Source organism: Balaenoptera physalus (assembly GCF_965194825.1).
Source record: "Balaenoptera physalus genome assembly, chromosome: 3".
Classification (NCBI taxonomy): Eukaryota; Metazoa; Chordata; class Mammalia; order Artiodactyla; family Balaenopteridae; genus Balaenoptera; species Balaenoptera physalus.
The window spans coordinates 61,984,990-62,004,618 of record NC_138890.1 but is presented as its reverse complement, the minus strand read 5'-3'; the positions used below and the strand labels follow the sequence as shown (position 1 = coordinate 62,004,618).

At 47.1% G+C, this 19,629-nt stretch overlaps 1 protein-coding gene across 2 annotated transcripts in view; it reads right to left on the bottom strand.

The window, feature by feature from the left end:
- Positions 1-639: 639 nt before the first annotated feature.
- The window catches only part of GFRA3 (GDNF family receptor alpha 3), a 30,490-nt gene continuing 11,500 nt past the window's right edge, over positions 640-19,629 (bottom strand). Inside the window, exons 3-8 of one of the 2 annotated variants that reach the window (XM_082454653.1) lie at positions 15,902-16,003; positions 14,291-14,603; positions 12,366-12,469; positions 12,064-12,198; positions 11,566-11,654; positions 640-11,351 (exon numbers count right to left, since the gene is read on the bottom strand). In XM_082454653.1, coding sequence (XP_082310779.1) covers positions 11,262-11,351; positions 11,566-11,654; positions 12,064-12,198; positions 12,366-12,469; positions 14,291-14,603; positions 15,902-16,003 — 833 coding nt within the window. In that variant the 3' untranslated portion in view covers positions 640-11,261. The remainder of the gene's footprint in view (positions 11,352-11,565; positions 11,655-12,063; positions 12,199-12,365; positions 12,470-14,290; positions 14,604-15,901; positions 16,004-19,629) is intronic. The other variant, XM_082454654.1, reaches the window with a different exon arrangement.

Here is a 19,629-nt window from a genome sequence, read left to right as displayed (position 1 = left end):
TCTACCACATACCAAAGGTTTGGCATACATTAGTTCATTTAATCATCAAAACAACTCTGGTAAGTAGATGTTATTAATATTTTCATTTACAGGTATAAACAATATTTTAGCTATGGAAAGCAGAATTTCTTAAACATAATAAATTATGAATAGGCTTTATGAGTGGATCATCATCTCTAAAACTAATTTCTCTCACAAAAGGGACCTGGGAAGAGCTCTCTGGGCAGGGTGGTTAAATGGTTATCACTTTTACTGCTTTGCCCCACTATCATCTTCTGTTAAAAAAAACTTCAAGTGCACTTCTGTAGTCAGACAGATCTGGATTCCAATCACGGCTCTTAAGAGTAATCAGGAAAGGGCTTCCCTTGTGGCGCAGTGGTTGAGAATCTGCCTGCCAGTGCAGGGGACACGGGTTCGAGCCCTGGTCTGGGAAGATCCCACATGCCGCGGAGCAACTGGGCCCGTGAGCCACAATTTCTGAGCCTGCGCGTCTGGAGCCTGCGCGTCTGGAGCCTGTGCTCCGCAACAAGGGAGGCCGCGATAGTGAGAGGCCCACGCACCGCGATGAAGAGTGGCCCCCACTTGCCGCAACTAGAGAAAGCCCTCACACAGAAACGAAGACCCAACACAGCCATAAATAAATAAAATTTTTTTTAAAAAGAGTAATCAGGAAAATGAATTCACTCTTAGTATTTCAAACAGAGGGGATTTATTTATTTATTTATTTAAAAAAGAAAAAGAACTTTATTATTACCTGTTACATCTCCTATATTCCCCTCCTACCCCATCCAAACAGAGGGAATTTAATACAGAGAATTTAATACTGTGGCCACTCAGGTAATGGAAGAACCAAGAAGCCAAACGGGAAAGTGAGGTGACCCAGAGATTAGCAAGAGCAGGAAACCACTACCATCCCTGGTCTGGAGTCCAAAGTAAGGGAGATGGAGCCCAGAAGCTGCCAAGGCTGAGGGTCCCCTGTTTCCTCCTGTCCTCAGCCCCCTAATCTCGAGCCAGTGGCTCCCATTGGCCAAACGCAAACAAAATTCAGCGACAAGGAAGCCTGGGAAATGTTGCCTGCTGGGAGGTGGGTTTGGGGTAGAGGGGTCAGGGGAACCCATTTGCGACACGGAGTATCATAAGGGGAGCAATGGATCTGAGGGCAAACAGGCAAATGATGGGCCCAGTTCTTGCTAGTATCAAATTCCACCTTTATAAAACAATTTCTGTCTTACCGTGTTGTTGTGAGAATTAAAGGAGCAAATCTAAAAGAAGTGCACAGTCCCTGGCACATAGTTTGGAGGCAGGTCTAACTAATTTTCCCCAGACAGGAAAACAAGATTCAGACAGATGAGGTGATTTGCTTAAGGAAAGAGCTTGGGGTTTCTTTGGCGGAAACTGGTGTGATCTTGGGCCTGTCACTTCATTTCTTTGAGCCTCAATTTCCTCACTCTACCAACTCACTGGGTTGCTGAGGAGATTCATTCTGTCTGCAAATATTGATATTTACTAAGCACCTACCATGTGCCAGGCTCTGTGAGTGCAGATAAACAAGGCAGACTCCCACAGTCCCTGCCCTCCTGCAGTTTACAGTCTGGCTGGGGAAAAGACATTGATAAGAAAGTTGTACAGACCACCATGAAATGACGCTATGATAAAGGCCATGAAGAAGTCAGTACTGGAAGGGTGGGTTACATCGTGGCCTGGCCTAGTCTGGGAAGGTCAACTTGGCTTCCTTGTGACTAAAGTCAGTGTGAGGGGGCCTGGCGAGGAGCCAGCCACCGTGCCCCCAGCCTCGCCAGGGTCAGGCCACGAAACTCGCCTGAGAGGACATCCCGCATCCCACGCCCGGCATCCCCCCACCACTCGCAGGGGCTCCGGGCGGCGTAGGCCCTTCCCAGCAAGGCACCGCGTCCCTCGCGGGGCCGCCCAACCTAGGCGCATCAGCTCCCGCGCTCGGCGGCCCCGCGTCCCGGGCATCCGCTGATAGTGCGCTAATGCGTATCGAATTTTTGTTGAATTCGGCCTGCGGCCCGCGCAGAGAGCGTGGCAGCAGCGCTGCCAGAGCCTCTTAATTCCCTTTGCTTCGATCCCGCCGTTAATGACATAACCTTCTCCTCTAATTAACTGACAACTGCATTAGGCGGCGCGCCTCCTCCGCACGCCGCCTGCGGCTTCCCCACCGCGGAGCCCGCGCCGGGGCAGAACCCGCGCCGGCTACCACTCGAACTAAACCGAGAGACCTGCTATGGGGGTGGGAGGTGGGGTGGATAGTGTTTCAGGATAGGACGCCCCTGCCGCCCTTATCACTCAAAAACGTGTGCTGTTGTTTATGTTGTTGTTTACTGTGTGCTAACATTGGGCCACGCACTTAACATGCTTTAGCTTACTGATTCGCTACCACGACCCAGGAAGCAGATAAATTGGGGTTCGCAGGTGAAGGAACATAGGCAATAACCAAGGACTGTAGCAAGCAAATGAGGGAGGCAGGACTCCCACCCCTCCTACCCAAGCTTTTGCCCTTAACTCCTAGGTTACCTACCCTCCAACATGTAATTTACACTACACTAAATAGGAAATATAGTAAATGCGAAGTGCTGAGCAGACTAGCTGACACATAACAAGCACTCAATCAATTTTAGTGGCAGGATAACTTATTGAAATGCTAATTTCTGTCTCTCCTCTTCTGCCTCCCCTCTCCTGGTTGGCCATTTCAATCAAGCGGTCCCCGCAGCCGAGGAAGCAAAAGCAGCTGCCTGTGGTCTCTTGCCAAACACAGGGGACCCAAACTTTGTACTCTGTATAATTTACAAAGGGTTTCTCCTCCCTCTCCCTCATTCAGGCACATGCATATTATATGCTGGAACCAGAGCAGGACTTAACTTCAGTTTCATTTGTAAAACAGAAGTGTTACCTTTAGCTCTAAGATACATTTTCCAAGCCCTACTACCTGCAAGCATGATATACTAGGGGTTTTGTGGCAATGGTATTCATCTGGGCAGGACCTGTTCACATGCATTACAGATTACTGAAATGATCCGGCTGTCATTCACTGTTCTCTCTTCACCTTGGTTTCTGTGCCTTTATATTCACTTTGTTGTATTGTGTACTTTTTTTTTCTCTATAAATTTATTTATTTATTCATTTTTGCCTGTGTTGGGTCTTCGTTTTTGTGCGAGGGCCCTCTCCAGCTGCGGCGAGCGAGGGGCCACTCTTCATCGCGGTGTGCGGGGCTCTCGCCGTCGCGGCCTCTCCCATTGCGGAGCACAGGCTCCAGACGCGCAGGCTCAGTAGTTGTGGCGCACGGGCTTAGCTGCTCCGCGGCATGCGGGATCTCCCCAGACCAGGGCTCGAACCCGTGTCCCCTGCATTGGCAGGCAGATTCCCAACCACTGCGCCACCAGGGAAGCCCCTGTATTGTGTAGTTTTATAAGCCACCTGAAATCTCTTCTGGTCTGAAGGAGAATATGAAAAAAATACATTTAAAAATTAAACAGATGGGACTTCCCTGGTGGCGCAGTGGTTAAGAATCCGCCTGCCAATGCAGGGGACACGGGTTCAAGCCCTGGTCCAGGAAGATCCCACATGCCACAGAGCAGCTAAGCCCGTGCGCCACAACTGCTGAGCCTGTGCTCTAGAGCCCATGCTCCGCAACAAGACAGGCCACTGCAATGAGAAGCCCGCACACCGCAACGAAGAGTAGCCCCCGCTCGCCGCAAGTAGAGAAAGGCCAAGCACAGCAAAGAAGACCCAATGCAGCCAAAAATAAATAAATAAAATAAATAAATTAAAAAAAAATTAAACAGATGAAATGGCAATGCAAGTGTCTGGCCAATATTCATTAAGTTGAATTGGCATTTGAAAGTGAGGAAACTGAGGCTGGGAGAGGTTCACAGAATTGTTCCAGCATGGCAACAAGAGAAACGTCTCTGTCCCTGCTTCATCTAGCACCTCCTCTCTTTCCTTCTGCTTGCTGGGAGTCACCTTCCCACCTCAAGCTCCTGAGATCTCATACTGTCCACTTCCTGCAGGAGAAAACTGGATTTAACAAGTCCCTGACACCCAACACTGAAGTAAATATTAGATCAGTATATCCCCAGACAGCCATTTCTTCTCCCTCTCTGACAAACCTACCAGACACGGCTTTTTGGCAATAGGGCCCATGATTTTTTAGATCAAGAGACTGACGCTTGGCAAGATAAAGCAATTTGCTTGAATTCATCCAGCTGATAAGTAGTTTTGCTGAGATGCAAAGGCTGAATCCACTTTCCATTGTGCTCTTTTCACTACAACATGCTTCCATTGAACAGCTAGAGAGCTGTGTTCCCTAAGACACTCTTGACATGTAATTCCTAAAGAATTAAGTGTATTTGATTTGGCCTAAGAGGGGGTTCATTTCTGGGCTCCTTCACCACATCTCCCTCTCTTCTCCTATGTGCGGGAGGGAAGTGGAGGGTACGCAACCAGCCTGAATTAGATGGTCTCTTTCAGAAGACACAAGGAGGCTTTGTGATGGAGGCTCTTAAAGGGCACAGGCAGACTCTGCCCGGGGCAAAGTTGGGGAATGAGGCAAGTCTCTTAAATGCCAAGCCCACCACCACTGAGAGGAAGCCATGAGATGTGGAGAAATGAGACTGCCTCTCTTCTGATATCCCACAATACAATACGCTCATCTCTCAGGCTTTCCTCCCTTCCTAAGAAACACTTCTATGCCCATTTCTATCTGTTGAGCTTCTCTTTGTCCCTTGAGGTTTCTACTCAAACACTGCCTCCTCCATGAAGCCCCCCACAGTGAATTAACTGCCTCTTCCTCAAGAGTCTCACAGACCCTAGATCACATGCACTTTCACAACAAGCACAAATTCTGCTTCAAAAACACTTGCCAGTGATTAGCTGTGTGACCTTGGGCAATAATTCATTTCTGGACATCTGTTTCTCCATCTGTAAAATGGGGATAATAGTGTATGCCCTCAGAGGACTGTGAGGAAGTTTAAATTGGATTACTTACGCATGTGAGACAAAGAAAAAATATTAACTATATATATTCATGGTGTAAATCTCTCCTCTGAGGATCATGTTGAGAGAAGAGATTCTGTGGAGATGGCTGCTTTGTGTATACAATACAGGGAGATAGATGGGGAAAGAGGATTTCAAGTTTTGCTGTGTACTTTTTTCAAAGGACTGTGCAATAGTTATTTTAAAATTTTTTTCAAATATTATGGATGCCAGATGATACCATGTGGAGACAAGCCCATGAGGCAACTCAGCTTTAAAAAGGATACACATGCAAAGCTCTCTCAGTGCAATGTTCAACACATATCAAGTACTCAAAAAATGATGTCTCTATTATTTGTTTGTCTATCTCCACCATAAAACTTGTCTTCATTTCTATGCCAACCTACTGCTGCCATACCCAGTCCACAGTAGGTGCAGCAGGAAGAAGTCTCCACGGGAACCCCAAAGCCAACCAAAGTCTGGGAAGACCGGACTCTTGGAACGAACGCCCTGACACTTCAGTTGACCACAGCAACTGGTAAATCAGCATGGGGGCGAGGAGGGAGGGAGTGGCTATTTGCTGGTATCCCTCTGTGGGGGATAGGCTATCCCTTCCTGCTTGTCACTGTTCCAGGCCAGACACAGACTCACTTCATCCTCTCACCCACACGCTGATCTCTGCACCCTGGGACGTCACCGAGGGGTCCAGAGGCCACGGAGCTCCCCATGGCCAGGGACGCCAAGCATGCCAAGCCAGAATTCTGCACACCAGTTTCCCAGGACTCCTGCCTGATCCACAGGGCCTGGCTTTCACAACAGTAGCTCTGCAGTTGGGTGTGTCCCCAGAGGAGAACCCTCCCACTGGACAGTGGGGTAGGGAGTTGAGCGACAGGAAGACCTGACAACACCTCCCCTCAAAGAACTCCAGTCACAACAGACTACTTGTCATCCTCCCAGCACTCCCTGCCCTTTCTAGTCTGCATTTGCCCACTCTGATTTTTGGGATGCCCTTCCCCCAATTTCTGCCTGATAAACCCTACTCATGCCAGGTCCAGTCCAAATACCTTCTCTTCTAGGAAGTCATGCCTGTAGCTTAAAAGAGCTCTCTGACCCCACACTCCTCATCACAGCCTCTGTTGAAATTTAGGTAGTGGCATCTCACCCCAACACTGGACAGACGTGACGTAGATCAAAGACTGCGCCTGGGAGTCAGGGAGATTGAGGTTTGATTCCTAGATCAGCCACTTGTTAGCCCTGTAACCTTGGACAAGCTGCTTAGCTTTGTTATATCCCCTTGTAAAACAAGGAAAATAAAAGAGGATACTTCTGAAAAGTAAACGAGACAATGCTCTTTAAGCCATTAGCCTGGTGCTTGGCACACATTAAACTCTTAATAAATGTTAGTTATTATTATTGTCTCCTCCACTCCCACAACTCCCACAGTATGTCAGATAAGCCCTTGACCAGCTCAGCACCTGAGGGTGGAATTTTATTGGACCAAATCTCCCATGTGAATAGGCATCCTCCTGAGAGAAACAAAGATGCTGAAAAGAGACTGGAATTTCTGAGAACCCAAGATTCCATGAGAGGAAATGAGAGTGAGAGCCTATGACTATTGGTAAGATGGGATATAGAGGCAAAGATGGAGGGTTATCAGCCAAGGAAGTGGCAGTGCTTTTGTTGGGGAGAACAAACCTTTTCTTCTACCCTCTTAGGGTCAGTAACTGGAGGCCTGTTAATTAAGCTAACAAAAAACATATTAACAGGAGATAAGGCACAATTTTTATTAATATTTACCTGCATGGGAGTTTACAGAAAAGAAGTAAAACTCATATAGGACTTGGGGTTAGACTAGGGGCCTTATATACCCTTTTAACAAAGGATAGAGGGTTTGGGCCCCAAGGAACAATAAATTGTGCAGAAGTGACTAGGAAATATATGGGGGAAACTAATGGAAGATAAGGGCTATTTTAGTAAGGTCTGTCTATGCAAACTTATCTTGGTGTTGACTCCTCATCTTCATTTATGCCCTTTCAGGCACGTAAGGCAAGGGCACAGAACTCTTCCTGTTGGTTCTTAATTGCCTTCAGGTAAAAATAAACCTTATGCCAAAGTGGCATATTTTGGAGTGGCATATTCTGATCCCCTTCACTTTGCCTTACTCTTCAACTGTTGGGACCAGAAATCTAGCAAGCCCCACAGCAGCAAAGCCTCCTTCTGCAGCCATAAAGAACCTCCATCTAGCTCTCAGGATGGTTCTCAGACCCAAAGGAGCCACAACAGGGCCTATGTTCCTACATTCCTATCCCTGAGGGCATCCAAGAAGGAAGCTCAGAGAAGACACTCCTAGACTAGGAAGGAAGCCACAAAAGAAGCAAAGCTGGACCTTGGGTGATTAAGATCTACCTTAATTCCCTGCCAAGAGTCTATGCTCTTGGAGTCCTGCTGAGACACACTGCCTTCTCTGAGAACTGCCCTCCACTAACAGGCCTGGGGCCCTGTAATTACTTTAGTAGCATGTGGATCTATGTTTCTTTTACCCAGCTGATAAGCCTGGGATGGACCCTTAACCCAGGAAAGCCAATCTAGAACCTGTGCACAAACAATCAGATTTTCCATGAATTTGGAATTGGGATGGGAGGTCATTTAGTTGAAGATGCTGGTCCTGGAAGGTCATGCAAAGGAAGTAGGTCTACAGAGAGAATGAAGTAGATGGCCCAAGATGTCTAGGCCTTCAACAGACAGGGCTCAAGACTGGTTCCTGACTTTCCAGTCCTATTCCCGGCAAGGCCCAGCTGAACTTCCTGCGATTCAGTTGCATGACATTCCTTTTTTACTAAGTAATTCCAATGTTTCTGTTACTTGCAGCCAAAAGACCCTTGACTAAGACACTGACTGTCTTTGATTCCATGCCTGGTCCAAGGTCCCTCAGAGCCTGAGCTACAGACCCAGAGCTCTGGTTTCCATCCTGGAGTTCAGAGCTTGAATAGCGAGTCTCCCAGACCAGCCCCACCCAGAATTCAGCCCACAATTGGAGGCAGAGCCAGCACCGTCACCCACCACTGTTCCAGGGCAGGGAGCAGAATACATAGTATCCACAGATCCCCTCCCAGAAGTAATAATAGTAATAGCTGCCATTTATTGAGTGTTCATCCTGTATCAGGCACTATGTTAAGTGTTGTAATTATTTCCAATCTTCAAACAACCCTGATTATTTTAAATATTTTTACTGTTATCTAACATAAATATACATGGAGATCAAAATGAACATACATTCCTCATGCTTATAAGCTTTTATAGAAATAAGCCAAAAAAATTGCCAACCAAAACCATTTAAGTTGATATAAACATTAGTTGATATTGCTAATTTGTTTTTTGACTGAAATTAAATTGCTGATGTTGTATTTATTAAAAACAAAAGCAAAACAAAAACTGCAACCTTTTAAGTACTCCTACTGGGATCCCTCTGGAGATGAGGAAATGGTGGCTCAGAGGGATAAAGAATATTTGCCAAGGTCAAACAGCTGAGTGTTCAAATCAACCAGGATAACTGAAAAGTCCCAAGTGCCTAAAGCTGAGGTCTAGCTGCCAAAGTCCTGGGCTGCCCCTTCACCAAAATGGTAGCTCATGAATGCGCAGGGACAGACCTTGAAAAATACAGCCTGGAACAGAGCATTGCTAAGGTTTGTTGAATGAATACATGATTGAATGGGTGAATTTGAAGATAGTTGTTTAAAAGACAGTCTGCTCCACCCCGGCCATGCAGAGACCTGTAATTCAGCGCTCTCTGCTTATCACTGCTGCCAGCAGCCCTTCCCACCTCATTACCCAGAAACTAGTCTAATGGCATTAACCATCCCGGCCAGCCAGGATACCATTAAAAGCTTCAGTCCAGCCACTGTGTGCCCCCACCCCGAGTCTTGGCTCTGGGCCCTAGGCTGGGAGAGTGGTCTGGTTGTTTACCAGGAATTTGGACCTTCTTCAGAGAAAAGCACAGATGACCTATTAGTCTAATTCAAGCACTTAGCAAGGAATGACTGTACCATTCACCCCCCCCCAGCCCCAGGATAATGGAGCCAAAGCAAATGGAGAGGCCTTGACGGTTCAGAGATCTTCCTGGGAGGGGAGGAAGGGGAAGGTCCACCCAGTGCCACACTGAAGTTTGCAGGACAGCAGGTTGGCTGGGCACTTCCTGGGGCAGGGTGGGGTATGTGGATACAAGAATGTTTAGGGGGTGCTTTCCCTACTCCACCCACCACTCGGGCAGCTCTTCGGCACATCCTACCCCCAGTCACCTCCTCACTGCCTTAAAACTTGGCTCAGAGAAAAACAGGAAGATAACCAAATACCCATCAATACAGAACTGGTTAAATAAACTATGTATGTAGGAATATACATTCATACAAGTCCATGTTATGCAGCTGATAAAAAGGACAATGTATTTTGAGCCCTACTCATGGACGTTGAAAAGTGTCTGTGACTTACACTTTGATAAGCAGTCTCTGACCTCACTTATATAAAATTATACATACCCATAGATTCTCATGTGCACAGATGTACAGGGAGTAGTTTGGAAGTTTGAGAATGGGATTTTAAAGATTTTAATTTTCTTCTTTATAACTATCTGTATTGTCCAAATTCTCTACAAAAACCATATGCTGTAACTGCTCACTTTTTTGAGTTCTATTTATCAGGCACAATGCTTTCACATGGATTATCTCATTCCTTGTGAGGTAGGTGCTCCACCTTTTCATGTTACAGATGTAGATAGTGAGCCCCAGAGAGGTTAAGCCCAAGGTCACGTAGCTAGTGAAGAATTAAATGAATTATGAATGTATTTGCACACAGTAGGGGCACAGTAAATGAGGGTTATTATTACAATTATTGTACAGTACTCATCACACTGCACTGTTCTTATTGACTGTCTTGTCAGTTCCCCTGCTCTGATGTGTAAAAGGCTTGAAAATAGGATCTGCAAATAGGATTACCTTGGAATCTCCCACATCCAGCACAGTGTCTTGGAGAGCCAGCACTCATCAGATGCTTTTGGAAAGAGTGAGTGAATGAATTAACAGACAAATTTCTACAGCCCTATAAATATATTTTCCCAACTACTTGGGATGGGTAGCTGTTTCCTTATCCCAACTGGATTGCACATGAGTTCAAGGACCAGTCTCTCTTTTCCTCCAGCCCCCATTATGGTATGCAGCAGACCGATAACACAAGCAGGTGCTCAAATGCTGCGGTTGACTATGGACCCTCCCCCCTCAGCTCTGTGGCAGATCCCAGGCAGCATCCCCAAAATGGCTGGAGCTGGAACAGGTACCCGGTCCACAGCCTCACATAAGTTATTTTTCTTCCAACTCCATGTCAAGTACACAGAGAGGCTGAGAGACTTGCCTGGGGGTCACATAGCATCTGGTGGCAGGGTTGCTGTGTCTCCTAGATCACCTGGTCTGTGCTCTTGTGTCTGTAACACCCCCAGTTCTATATAAATTCACAGTATGAGACGATGGGAAAAGAGAAAAGTTTTAAGTTAAAATGTTTAATCATGATCCAAGAGGCTAAGGGGACTTTGGGACAGTAGCAGGAAGAAAGCAAGGCCCATATGCTCCAGCTCCTGAGGCTCAAATGTTCTGTAGGATCCCCGGGCAGGCAGTAGGTTCCCATCCCCCATTCAGAGGAGGAGACAAGGGGCCAAGAGTCTTGCTCCAGCTTTCCTCACCATGAGGAATGTCTTTCTAGGTTGCTTCAGAACACCCAGCCCTGCCTACCTGGAGAATGCAAGAAAGCGTGACTGATTTGTTAGAGCCTGGGTGATCCCGGTGGGCAGAAGAAAGGAGTAAGGAGAGAGCCTGGTAGAGCTGGACACCACCAGAAGATATGGCTAAAGTCCTAAGGAGGGGCAGCCTGAGTCAGAAGTGAAGGGAATGACTCTGGCGGTCCAGTGGTTAGGACTCCGAGCTTTCACTGCCAAGGGCCCAGTTCAATCCCTGGTCGGGGAACTAAGATCCCAAAAGCCAAGCGGCATGGCCAAAAACAACAACAACAAAACAAAACAAAACAAAAAAAGAAGTGAAGGGAATGAGAACTAGGCTAGTCAGCTTCTACTGTGGCCTAATCTGGAGTCGACTGGAGGTGTTGGGTGGGGTCAGGGTTGCCATGCTGTGTACCGAACCTCCTTCCTGATGCTGTCCTTTCCTCACCCCTTGCAGGCTGCAGGTCAGCTGGGTGTGGTAGAGGGGAAGAGAGCCCCCAGGGAAGTCCAGCTACCAGAAGCTCAGGAGCAGAATCAAGGTAAGTGTAAAGGAGAAAAGAGAGGGCACCCAGGGCTGTGGCCTCAGAGCAGGGTTTTTGTTCTGTGGAAAAAATAAAATGGAGTCAGCTCCACCCTTTTCACCACCTTAGCCTCAGTCAAGGCCTGTCCTCCTCCCCTGAGGTGTCCGCTAGAGGTCTAAAGGATTCATGACCACAAGGAGTTCAACGCCCCCATCCAACCTCTTGCCTGCCTTGTCTGGGTTTCCCCCAGCTGGTCCAGTAAAGGTAGGAGGGGTGTAACAGAGGAGGCCCTACCTGGCGTTCCATCGGGGAAAAGGTAGAGGCTGTCCAGTCCTGGGAGAAGAGTTGGCTGTGAAAATGCATCTTAGCTGCAATGGCCTCCACTGAGGAGAGGAGAGAAGGAAGACTGAAAGCAGGCAGATGCTGGAGATCTCTCAGGCTCCCAAAGAAGGAAAGGGTATGTCTCAGGGACCCTGGGATATACAAGGGTGGGTGGGTGGCAGCTGGGAATGGGATATTATCTCATTCTGCTTGCTATTCCTTGAGCTGAAGAGTGTCCCTAGGGCCCAGGCAAGTGAAGAGGCAGCTTGGCTGGGGATGGGGGTGGGTCACTCAGAGTATGGGAGAAGGCAGAAAGGCCCAGGCTGGGGACATGTAAGCCTGTGCTGAGGAGGGGGCTGCTCTGTCTGCAGGAGATGGATGGAACCAGTGGTCCACAGAGCTGACCCTTTCCCTCTCCCTGGGTCAAGCTGAGCCAGCCATGGGGGCTGGGAGCAGGTGGAGAGCACTCACTGAGGCAGGGGTTTCGGGAGAAGGACTCTTCCAGCCGCTCACACTCCTCCTGCAGATTGCCACTGCCTCGGCAGGTGCAGCTTAAGGCAACACTGGCATTGACATTGCTGACAAAGTTGGGAGTCATGGCAGTCCCTATGGGGTGAAAAGAGGATTGTCAGTGCCTAAGCCAACCCTACCTTCAGCTCCCATCCTCTCCCACCTGTCTCAGGACCACTCCATGGGGGTTCAGTCTCCAGAGCATTTTCACCCCCCCAGGCTGGCCAACCTGTAGGTTTCCTAAACATGCCCCCCAGCCTCACCAATCAGCCCCATGTATGCTCGCAGACATTTGGACTGCTCTGTTGCACAGGTCCCTAGGATGTCCATGGGATGGCAGTGGGTCTGAAAATCCGCCAGGCGCGATCTGGAAGAAGGGAAATTTTAAGAGTCCCTGTTGATGGTCTGGCCTGCAGCCTTCACCTTGCCACAGTGTCACCTTGCTGCCCCTTTAGTTGAGATGTCCATCTTCATGCCAAATCTGCCTCTGCCTTTTTCAGAGCCTGGCCCATGGCTTCCTCCTCAGTGAAGCCTGCTCCTGTCACAATTAAATGCACCATCACCCCAGCCTCCACAGCGTATCACTTTGAATTTGGGCTCCACAATCCCTAATTATGAGATCTCAGGCAGTTTCTTTAGCCTCAATTTCCTTGACAGTAAATAGATATGAAAATAACACTACCTTGTGGATTTTTGTGAGGATGAAGTAAGAGAATACATGTATAGCATTTAACACAGTGCCTGGTATACAGTGAGTGTTCAGTAAATGTTAGATATTATTATTTTTAACACTCATACTACAATAGGTAAAGCTGGTTATCTTCAGGGGATGGAATTATGAGTATATTTTTGTGTGTATATTTGTGCACTTTTCCTTACATTTTGCCTTGTGTTAGATTGGTGGTTTACTTATCTGTCATCCCCACTCAGTTGCAAACTCCTTGAAGGAAGGGAGAGTATCTTAGTCATCTAGCCCAGCACTTGTTATATAACAGTAATAGTAATATTGGGTTGGCCAAAAAGTTCGTTCGGGTTTTTTACATAAAAACCCAAACGAACTTTTTGGCCAACCCATAGCTCCCAGCATAATAACAGGCAGCATAACAGAGCCTTTAGGAGCACAGGCTCTAGGCCACACTTCCTATGAAGGAAATCCAAACCTCATTAACAAACCTGACTTACTACCTAGGTGAATTTGAGCAAGTTATTTAACCTTTCTCTGCTGTGGTTTCTTCATCTGTAAACTGAGGATGATAAAAAAATAGTAATAGGGCTTCCCCGGTGGCACAGTGGTTAAGAATCTGCCTGCCAATGCAGGTGACACGGGTTCGAGCCCTGGTCTGGGAAGATCCCACACGCCGCGGAGCAACTAAGCCCGTGTGCCACAACTACTGAGCCTGCGCTCTAGAGCCCGCAAGCCACAGCTATTGAAGCCCACGTGCCACAACTACTGAAGCCTGTGCTTCGAGCCCATGCTCCGCAACAAGAGAAGCCAGCACAATGAGAAGCCCGCACAATGCAACAAAGAGTAGCCCCTGCTCGCCGCAACTAGAGAAAGTCCACGTGCAGCAACAAAGACCCAATGCAGCCAAAAATAAATAAATAATTTTTTTTTAAAAAGTAATAATAGCAACTATCTTATAGGGTTCTTGTGAAGCTTAGATAAATTAATAGATGTTAAGTACTTAAAATAGTACTTAGCCCATAGTAAGTAAGTACTCAGTAAGTGTTAGTATTATGATTTTTGAGAGCTCCATGTAATATCTTACAGAAGAGGAAGTGGGACTCAGAGAGGTAAAGTAACTTGCCAAAGGTTACAGAGAAGTAAGTGGTAGAACCAGGTTGCAAAACAAGGTTGGTGTCTGATTTTGTTTACCTGGAGAGAAAAAAGACTGTTAAGAAATGCTCCCCAAATTATGGTAGATTACCTCCAGGTGATGGGTTTTGAGTGATATTTTAACACTGTTTTATATTTCCTAAAGTTTTTACACTCTTTCTATATTATTTTATTTTATTATATTTTATTTTTTTTAGAAAAGAGTTTCAGAAAGTATCCAGGGTAACTACATGGTAAGGTCGGTTCACGGTGCCTTGTGGCAGGGAGGGTGGTTCAGACCCAGCCCTGCCCAGGAAGGAAGCGCGGAAGGAGTGGTGTCCACCCCATCCGCCCGCACCCAGCACCCGGCACCTGCACAGCGGGTCGGACACGCATATGTGCCACAGCTCCAGGCAGTTGGGGGCCTCTGATGGCAGTGAGCAGCTGGGGGCGATGGTGTTGCGCCGGCGCTGCCCGCAACCCTGGTCGGTGGGCGCGCACGGACACAGCAGCAGGCCCTGAGCGTGGGGCTCCGACGCCTTCTCGAAGAAGGAGCGCAGCTGCCTTTGGCAAGTGTGGCGCTGGCAGCGGGACCCGGAGCACGCCTCCCCGTATGCCTTGCGCAGCCGGTCACACTTGTCATTAAGAGTGCACAGCATGGCGAACTTGAGGCAGAGGTCCGAGTCTGGGGGGAGAGGGGCACCAAGTCAGCAGTCCTCTCTGCAGACCTGCAGCCCAGCCTCCCCAGGAATCCCGGCAACCCTCTGATTTCACAAGGACGGTAGTGGGAAGGCACTCCTATCAGGGAGGACTGCCCCGAATAAGGCCTTTCCCTCTACCCACATACAGTATCTGGTATTCGTGAGCCTCTCCCATCCTGCTCCTCTGCTTGCCTAGGTTTAAAAAAAAAAAAAAGCCATATACATCTACCAAACCCTTTCCTCAATCCTATGCAATGAGTGAGATCCCATGGTGGAAACTGTAACCAAGAGGCCCTACAACATTCTAAAGTACTTTCTAGGGAATTCCCTGGCAGTTCAGTGGTTAGGGCTCCCCACTTTCACTTCTGAAGCGTTCCATCCCTGGTGGGGTAACTAGGATCCTGCAATCCTCCTGGTGCAGAAAAGTACTTTCTGGATTGTCCACAGCAGATGCAACCAAATTCTATTTAGGATTTTGGTTCTGCAACTGTCTATTCTGCCCATCTTTCATTGATTGATGCATGCATAAAACCCCCCATACTCTGAGTCTTGGGAAATTATGGTGATATTTCTATTAACAGAATATTCCAGCAGTCAGAACAATGGAGTAACTGGAATAGGTTATTCCCAGATTCGCTGTAACCTAGAGTTTGTAATACATAAATCTCTATGCTTTTCTCTCAAAATTCTAATACAGTACTGACTGTACAATAAAGCTCACATCTTTCTCAAAAAGAGAGTGCATGTGTGTGTTCCTTTCCAATTAATACAACAGCCTCACTTTCCTGAAAGACACGCATCATAGTCCTTGCCAGACAGATGGCTCCCCACCCTGAGTCACCCCTGAGGAGTCACGCTCTCTCTCATCATTTTCGCTGCCCAACACCTCGCCCATCCCATTAGAATGGTTGAGAACAAGCAATTTCCTAGTCTTCAGGGACAAAAAGCTACTTTCCTGGCTGCCTCGAATTAGGGTAAATACTCCATTTCAGCACTTTTTTTTCTGGGACTGCTGCCACTCCCACCAAACCCTTTGTAGAGATCCACCTTTTGCAACCAGGGAGCTCTAATGGGCTCTCTTGGAATACCTCCCTAATAACTATTGCTCTGTGTTGACTTGTGAGACTAGATCATGCGGCATAGCTCAGACTCTCACCCTGAGAGTGCTTCTTTAGCTACCTGGCAGGCTAGAACTCTCCCCCTTCATTCTCCCAGCTTGTGTTCCCCACCAGCCACCCTTCCCTCAGGGTCCAGGCCCTCCCATATCCCAGCCCCAGCTTGCCTTCCACACCTGGTTTGAGCATGTTCAGTTTGCTGAGATTCATTTTCCAGGGTTTTCTGGTCACTGTGTCTTCATAGGGAGAGACATCCAGCTCATAGTCACCTAGAGACAAGATGGGGAGCACCAGAATCCTGAGGATGGGGCTGGGGGTGGGAGCAGGAGGGATTGAGGCTGCTGGAGAAAAAGAAAAGGCACAGTCTCTACCTAAATAGCTGCACGCTGGGCAGAGGAGAGAAAAAGAACAGGGCCATAAAGGTATAGGCTAGGCTTGACAAACAAACTGGGTTTAATGATAAGAATAATAAAGCTCCTGTTTGTTGAGCACACTGTGTACCGGGCACTATGGTGCAAGTGGAAAAAATATATATATATATATATACATACAATTTCACTTAGTCTTCATAGAAGTCTTTGGGTAGGTAAAGGGAAACAGGATAAGAGAGGTTAATGCACTTGCTCAAGTTCACATAAGCTAGTAAATGGAGCCGGGATTTGAAACCTGGATTACCTGACTTCACAGTCTCTGCTCCTAACTACTACAAATATTGCCTGTAGGCACATAAGCAGGCAAGGGGACTCTGTCTTGTTTTCTCTTGCTATTGGAGAAGGGGCAGTGGTGGACTCTGTTCCAGGCCTGACCACTTGGCTATGGAGATGCATTGCATGCTGAAGTGATGCAAATGAGACTAGGTCTGGAACTGAACCTGACTGAGAAAAGCAGAGAAGGGAGAGAAATGATCTGAAAGGAAACACATCTCTTTCAAACACCCCATCGGGCTGTGGGCTCCTTAAGACCTTATAAAATCACTAGGTCTTATAAAATCACTGCATACACAACATTGTTAACCAACTATACTTCAATTAAAGAAACAAGATCACTGCATAGCTCATACGCATGGTAGGTGCTCAATAAATGTTGAAGACAGAGGTGAGCTTGCAGGGATGTCACCCAATAGGCCTTTGTGAATATGTCTTTAGGAGGGAAGGGATATAGATGATATCAAGCAAACAGGAAAGGATGGTTTGGATGCTTGTAAAGAACTGGGAGCTCCCAAGGGAAAAGAGGGGGAGACAAGAGGATTCAGGGAGAAGTCTCAGTGGAAGTTCTAAAAGAGAAGTGATTAGGATGAGGAGTGGAAATCAGGGAACAAGGAGAGTTTGTTTCCAATTGCTTGCTGTGGGAGGATTATACAACCTCACCTGTTGCCTTGTGACTTTTAGGTCACCATGAGAGGACGGTACTTTCCCACGCCACTGTAAGGCTTGGCCATGTGACTTGCTTTGGCCTGTGGATTGTGAGCTAAAGAGGCAAAATCACCTCTAAGTTTCAAGAACTATCATGTGATCCTGCTTGGCTCTTTTCCACCTACCATCCTGGATCCTCAAATGAAGAAGACAGGTGGAGCAAAGACAAAACCAACTCATGGGACTTCCCTGGTGGCGCAGTGGTTAAGAATCCGCCTGCTGGGCTTCCCTGGTGGCGCAGTGGTTGAGAGTCCGCCTGCCAATGCAGGGGACACGGGTTCGAGCCCTGGTCTGGGAAGATCCCACATGCCGCGGAGCGGCTGGGCCCGTGAGCCACAATTACTGAGCCTACGCGTCTGGAGCCTGTGCTCCGCAACAAGAGAGGCCGTGATAGTGAGAGGCCCGCGCACTGCGATGAAGAGTGGTCCCCACTTGCCACAACTAGAGAAAGCCCTCGCACAGAAACGAAGACCCAACACAGCCATAAATAAATAAATAAATATTAAAAAAAAAAAAAAAAAAAAGAATCCGCCTGCCAATGCAGGGGACACGGGTTCAATCCCTGGTCCAGGAAGATCCCACATGCCGTGGAGCAACTAAGCCCGTGCGCCACAACTACTGAGCCTGCGTTCTAGAGCCCGCGCTCTAGAGCCCGCGAGCCACAACTACTGAAGCCCGCATGCCTAGAGCCCGTGCTGCGCAACAAGAGAAGCCAGCGCAATGAGAAGCCCGCGCACCGCAACAAAGACCCAACACAGCCAAAAATAAATAAATAAATAAATAAATAAATAAATAAATAACAAAATTGTCCTCCAAAGCCAACTCATAGAAGCCCACAGCAGATGTGTAACATGAACAAAAGATATATTTTTGTTGGTGAAAGCCAGAGATTTGGGGTTGGTTGCATAATGTAGCAAATTCTTATTAAAAACATAATTGGTCATATAATGGAATCTAAAAATATAAAATGGTTCTGATGCACCTAGGGGCAGGACAGGAATAAAGACGCAGACATAGAGAGTGGACTTGAGGACACAGGGAGGAGGAAGGGTAATCTGTGATGCAGTGAGAGAGTAGCATTGACATATATACACTACCAAATGTAAAATAGCTAGCTAGTGGGAAGCAGCTGCATAGCACAGGGAGATCAGCTCAGTGCTTTGTGACCACCTAGAGGGTTGGGACAGGGAGGGTGGGAGGGAGACACAAGAGGGAGGGGATATGGGGATATATGTATACATATAGCTGATTCACTTTGTTATACAGCAGAAACTAACATAACATTGTAAAGCAATTATACTCCAATAAAGATGTTAAAATATGTAATTGGTATCTAGAAATGGAGTGCTGAAGTAACAAAAAAAGATCTAAAATAAATGGTATTGGCTTTGGGACTAGGTAGTGGGTGGTGAATAAGCTGTTACTGGGGGCTGGGAAGATGGCAGCCCTCATTATGCAGTGGCAAAGCATTTGGTAAAATCGTTGCCTGCAATAACTTGGAAGGAAGATGATGTACTGAGTGAGCTTGTGCTTTAAGGGGAAGAAGCTGAGAAGCTGAAGATTACTAATATGTCTTGATTGCTGATAGCCACACTTGGCATGGTACTACGAGAAAGATATAAGCTCAGAGAACTGACCAGTTTACACACAGAGAGGAAACAGAAAAGAAAGAATACAGAAATTCTAGGACCTGCAAAATTAAGAAATGCAACTCCTTCTCATATTCAAATGGTAAAAGGTAAAATTGAAAAATTCATTGAGTAATAAGGTCGATTACAACTCAGCCTTGGGGCAAAGATCAATTCAAGTTTGTGGCTATCATGCCCTTTGTGGAGATCTCTCTGTTAAGACAGTATCCAATAAATCCTGCCTGTTGGACAAATGTTCTCAGGGAAAAAAGACTAAGATAGTGGCTCTCCCACAGAAGCTTGATAAGGGCAAGGTACCTCTAATTAGGTCTCAAAAGAGATGTATGTCTTGAAAGGGATTATAGGAAAGGCTACTGGCACATGAGGTGACAGAAATCAGACATAAAACGCAATTATGTTTTGAGAGAGTTGTACTGCTAAGAGCCACCAGCCTGGATTAAAAGAGACTCTATTTGAGACTTAAGATGCTCCAACATTCCTCAGGTAGGAAGCAAGTGGAGAATGCTACTCAGTCCCTAAGGAGGTCATAGTCTCCAATGCCCTTTCCAGATGTAGCCCAAGAAAATAATGAAAAATGAAGGACATCCCAGGGGGCTGGGAAACTCCTGGGCTTTTTGCTCCCCAATGAGCAAAAGCAGGGCCTTATTAAAGAGCAATCCCTACTCCCAGAGAAGACGGCCCTTGCAACAATTGTGTGGCAGGACTTCAGAACTGCTGTGAATCAACGTCTGCTGTGTGCTTCCCATTACTCCTCTTTCTGAGAGAGTTTGTTGTGCTTCTCCTGTCCCCATTCCATTACTATATATTGAGTATAGATGGGAAGCAGATGACTTT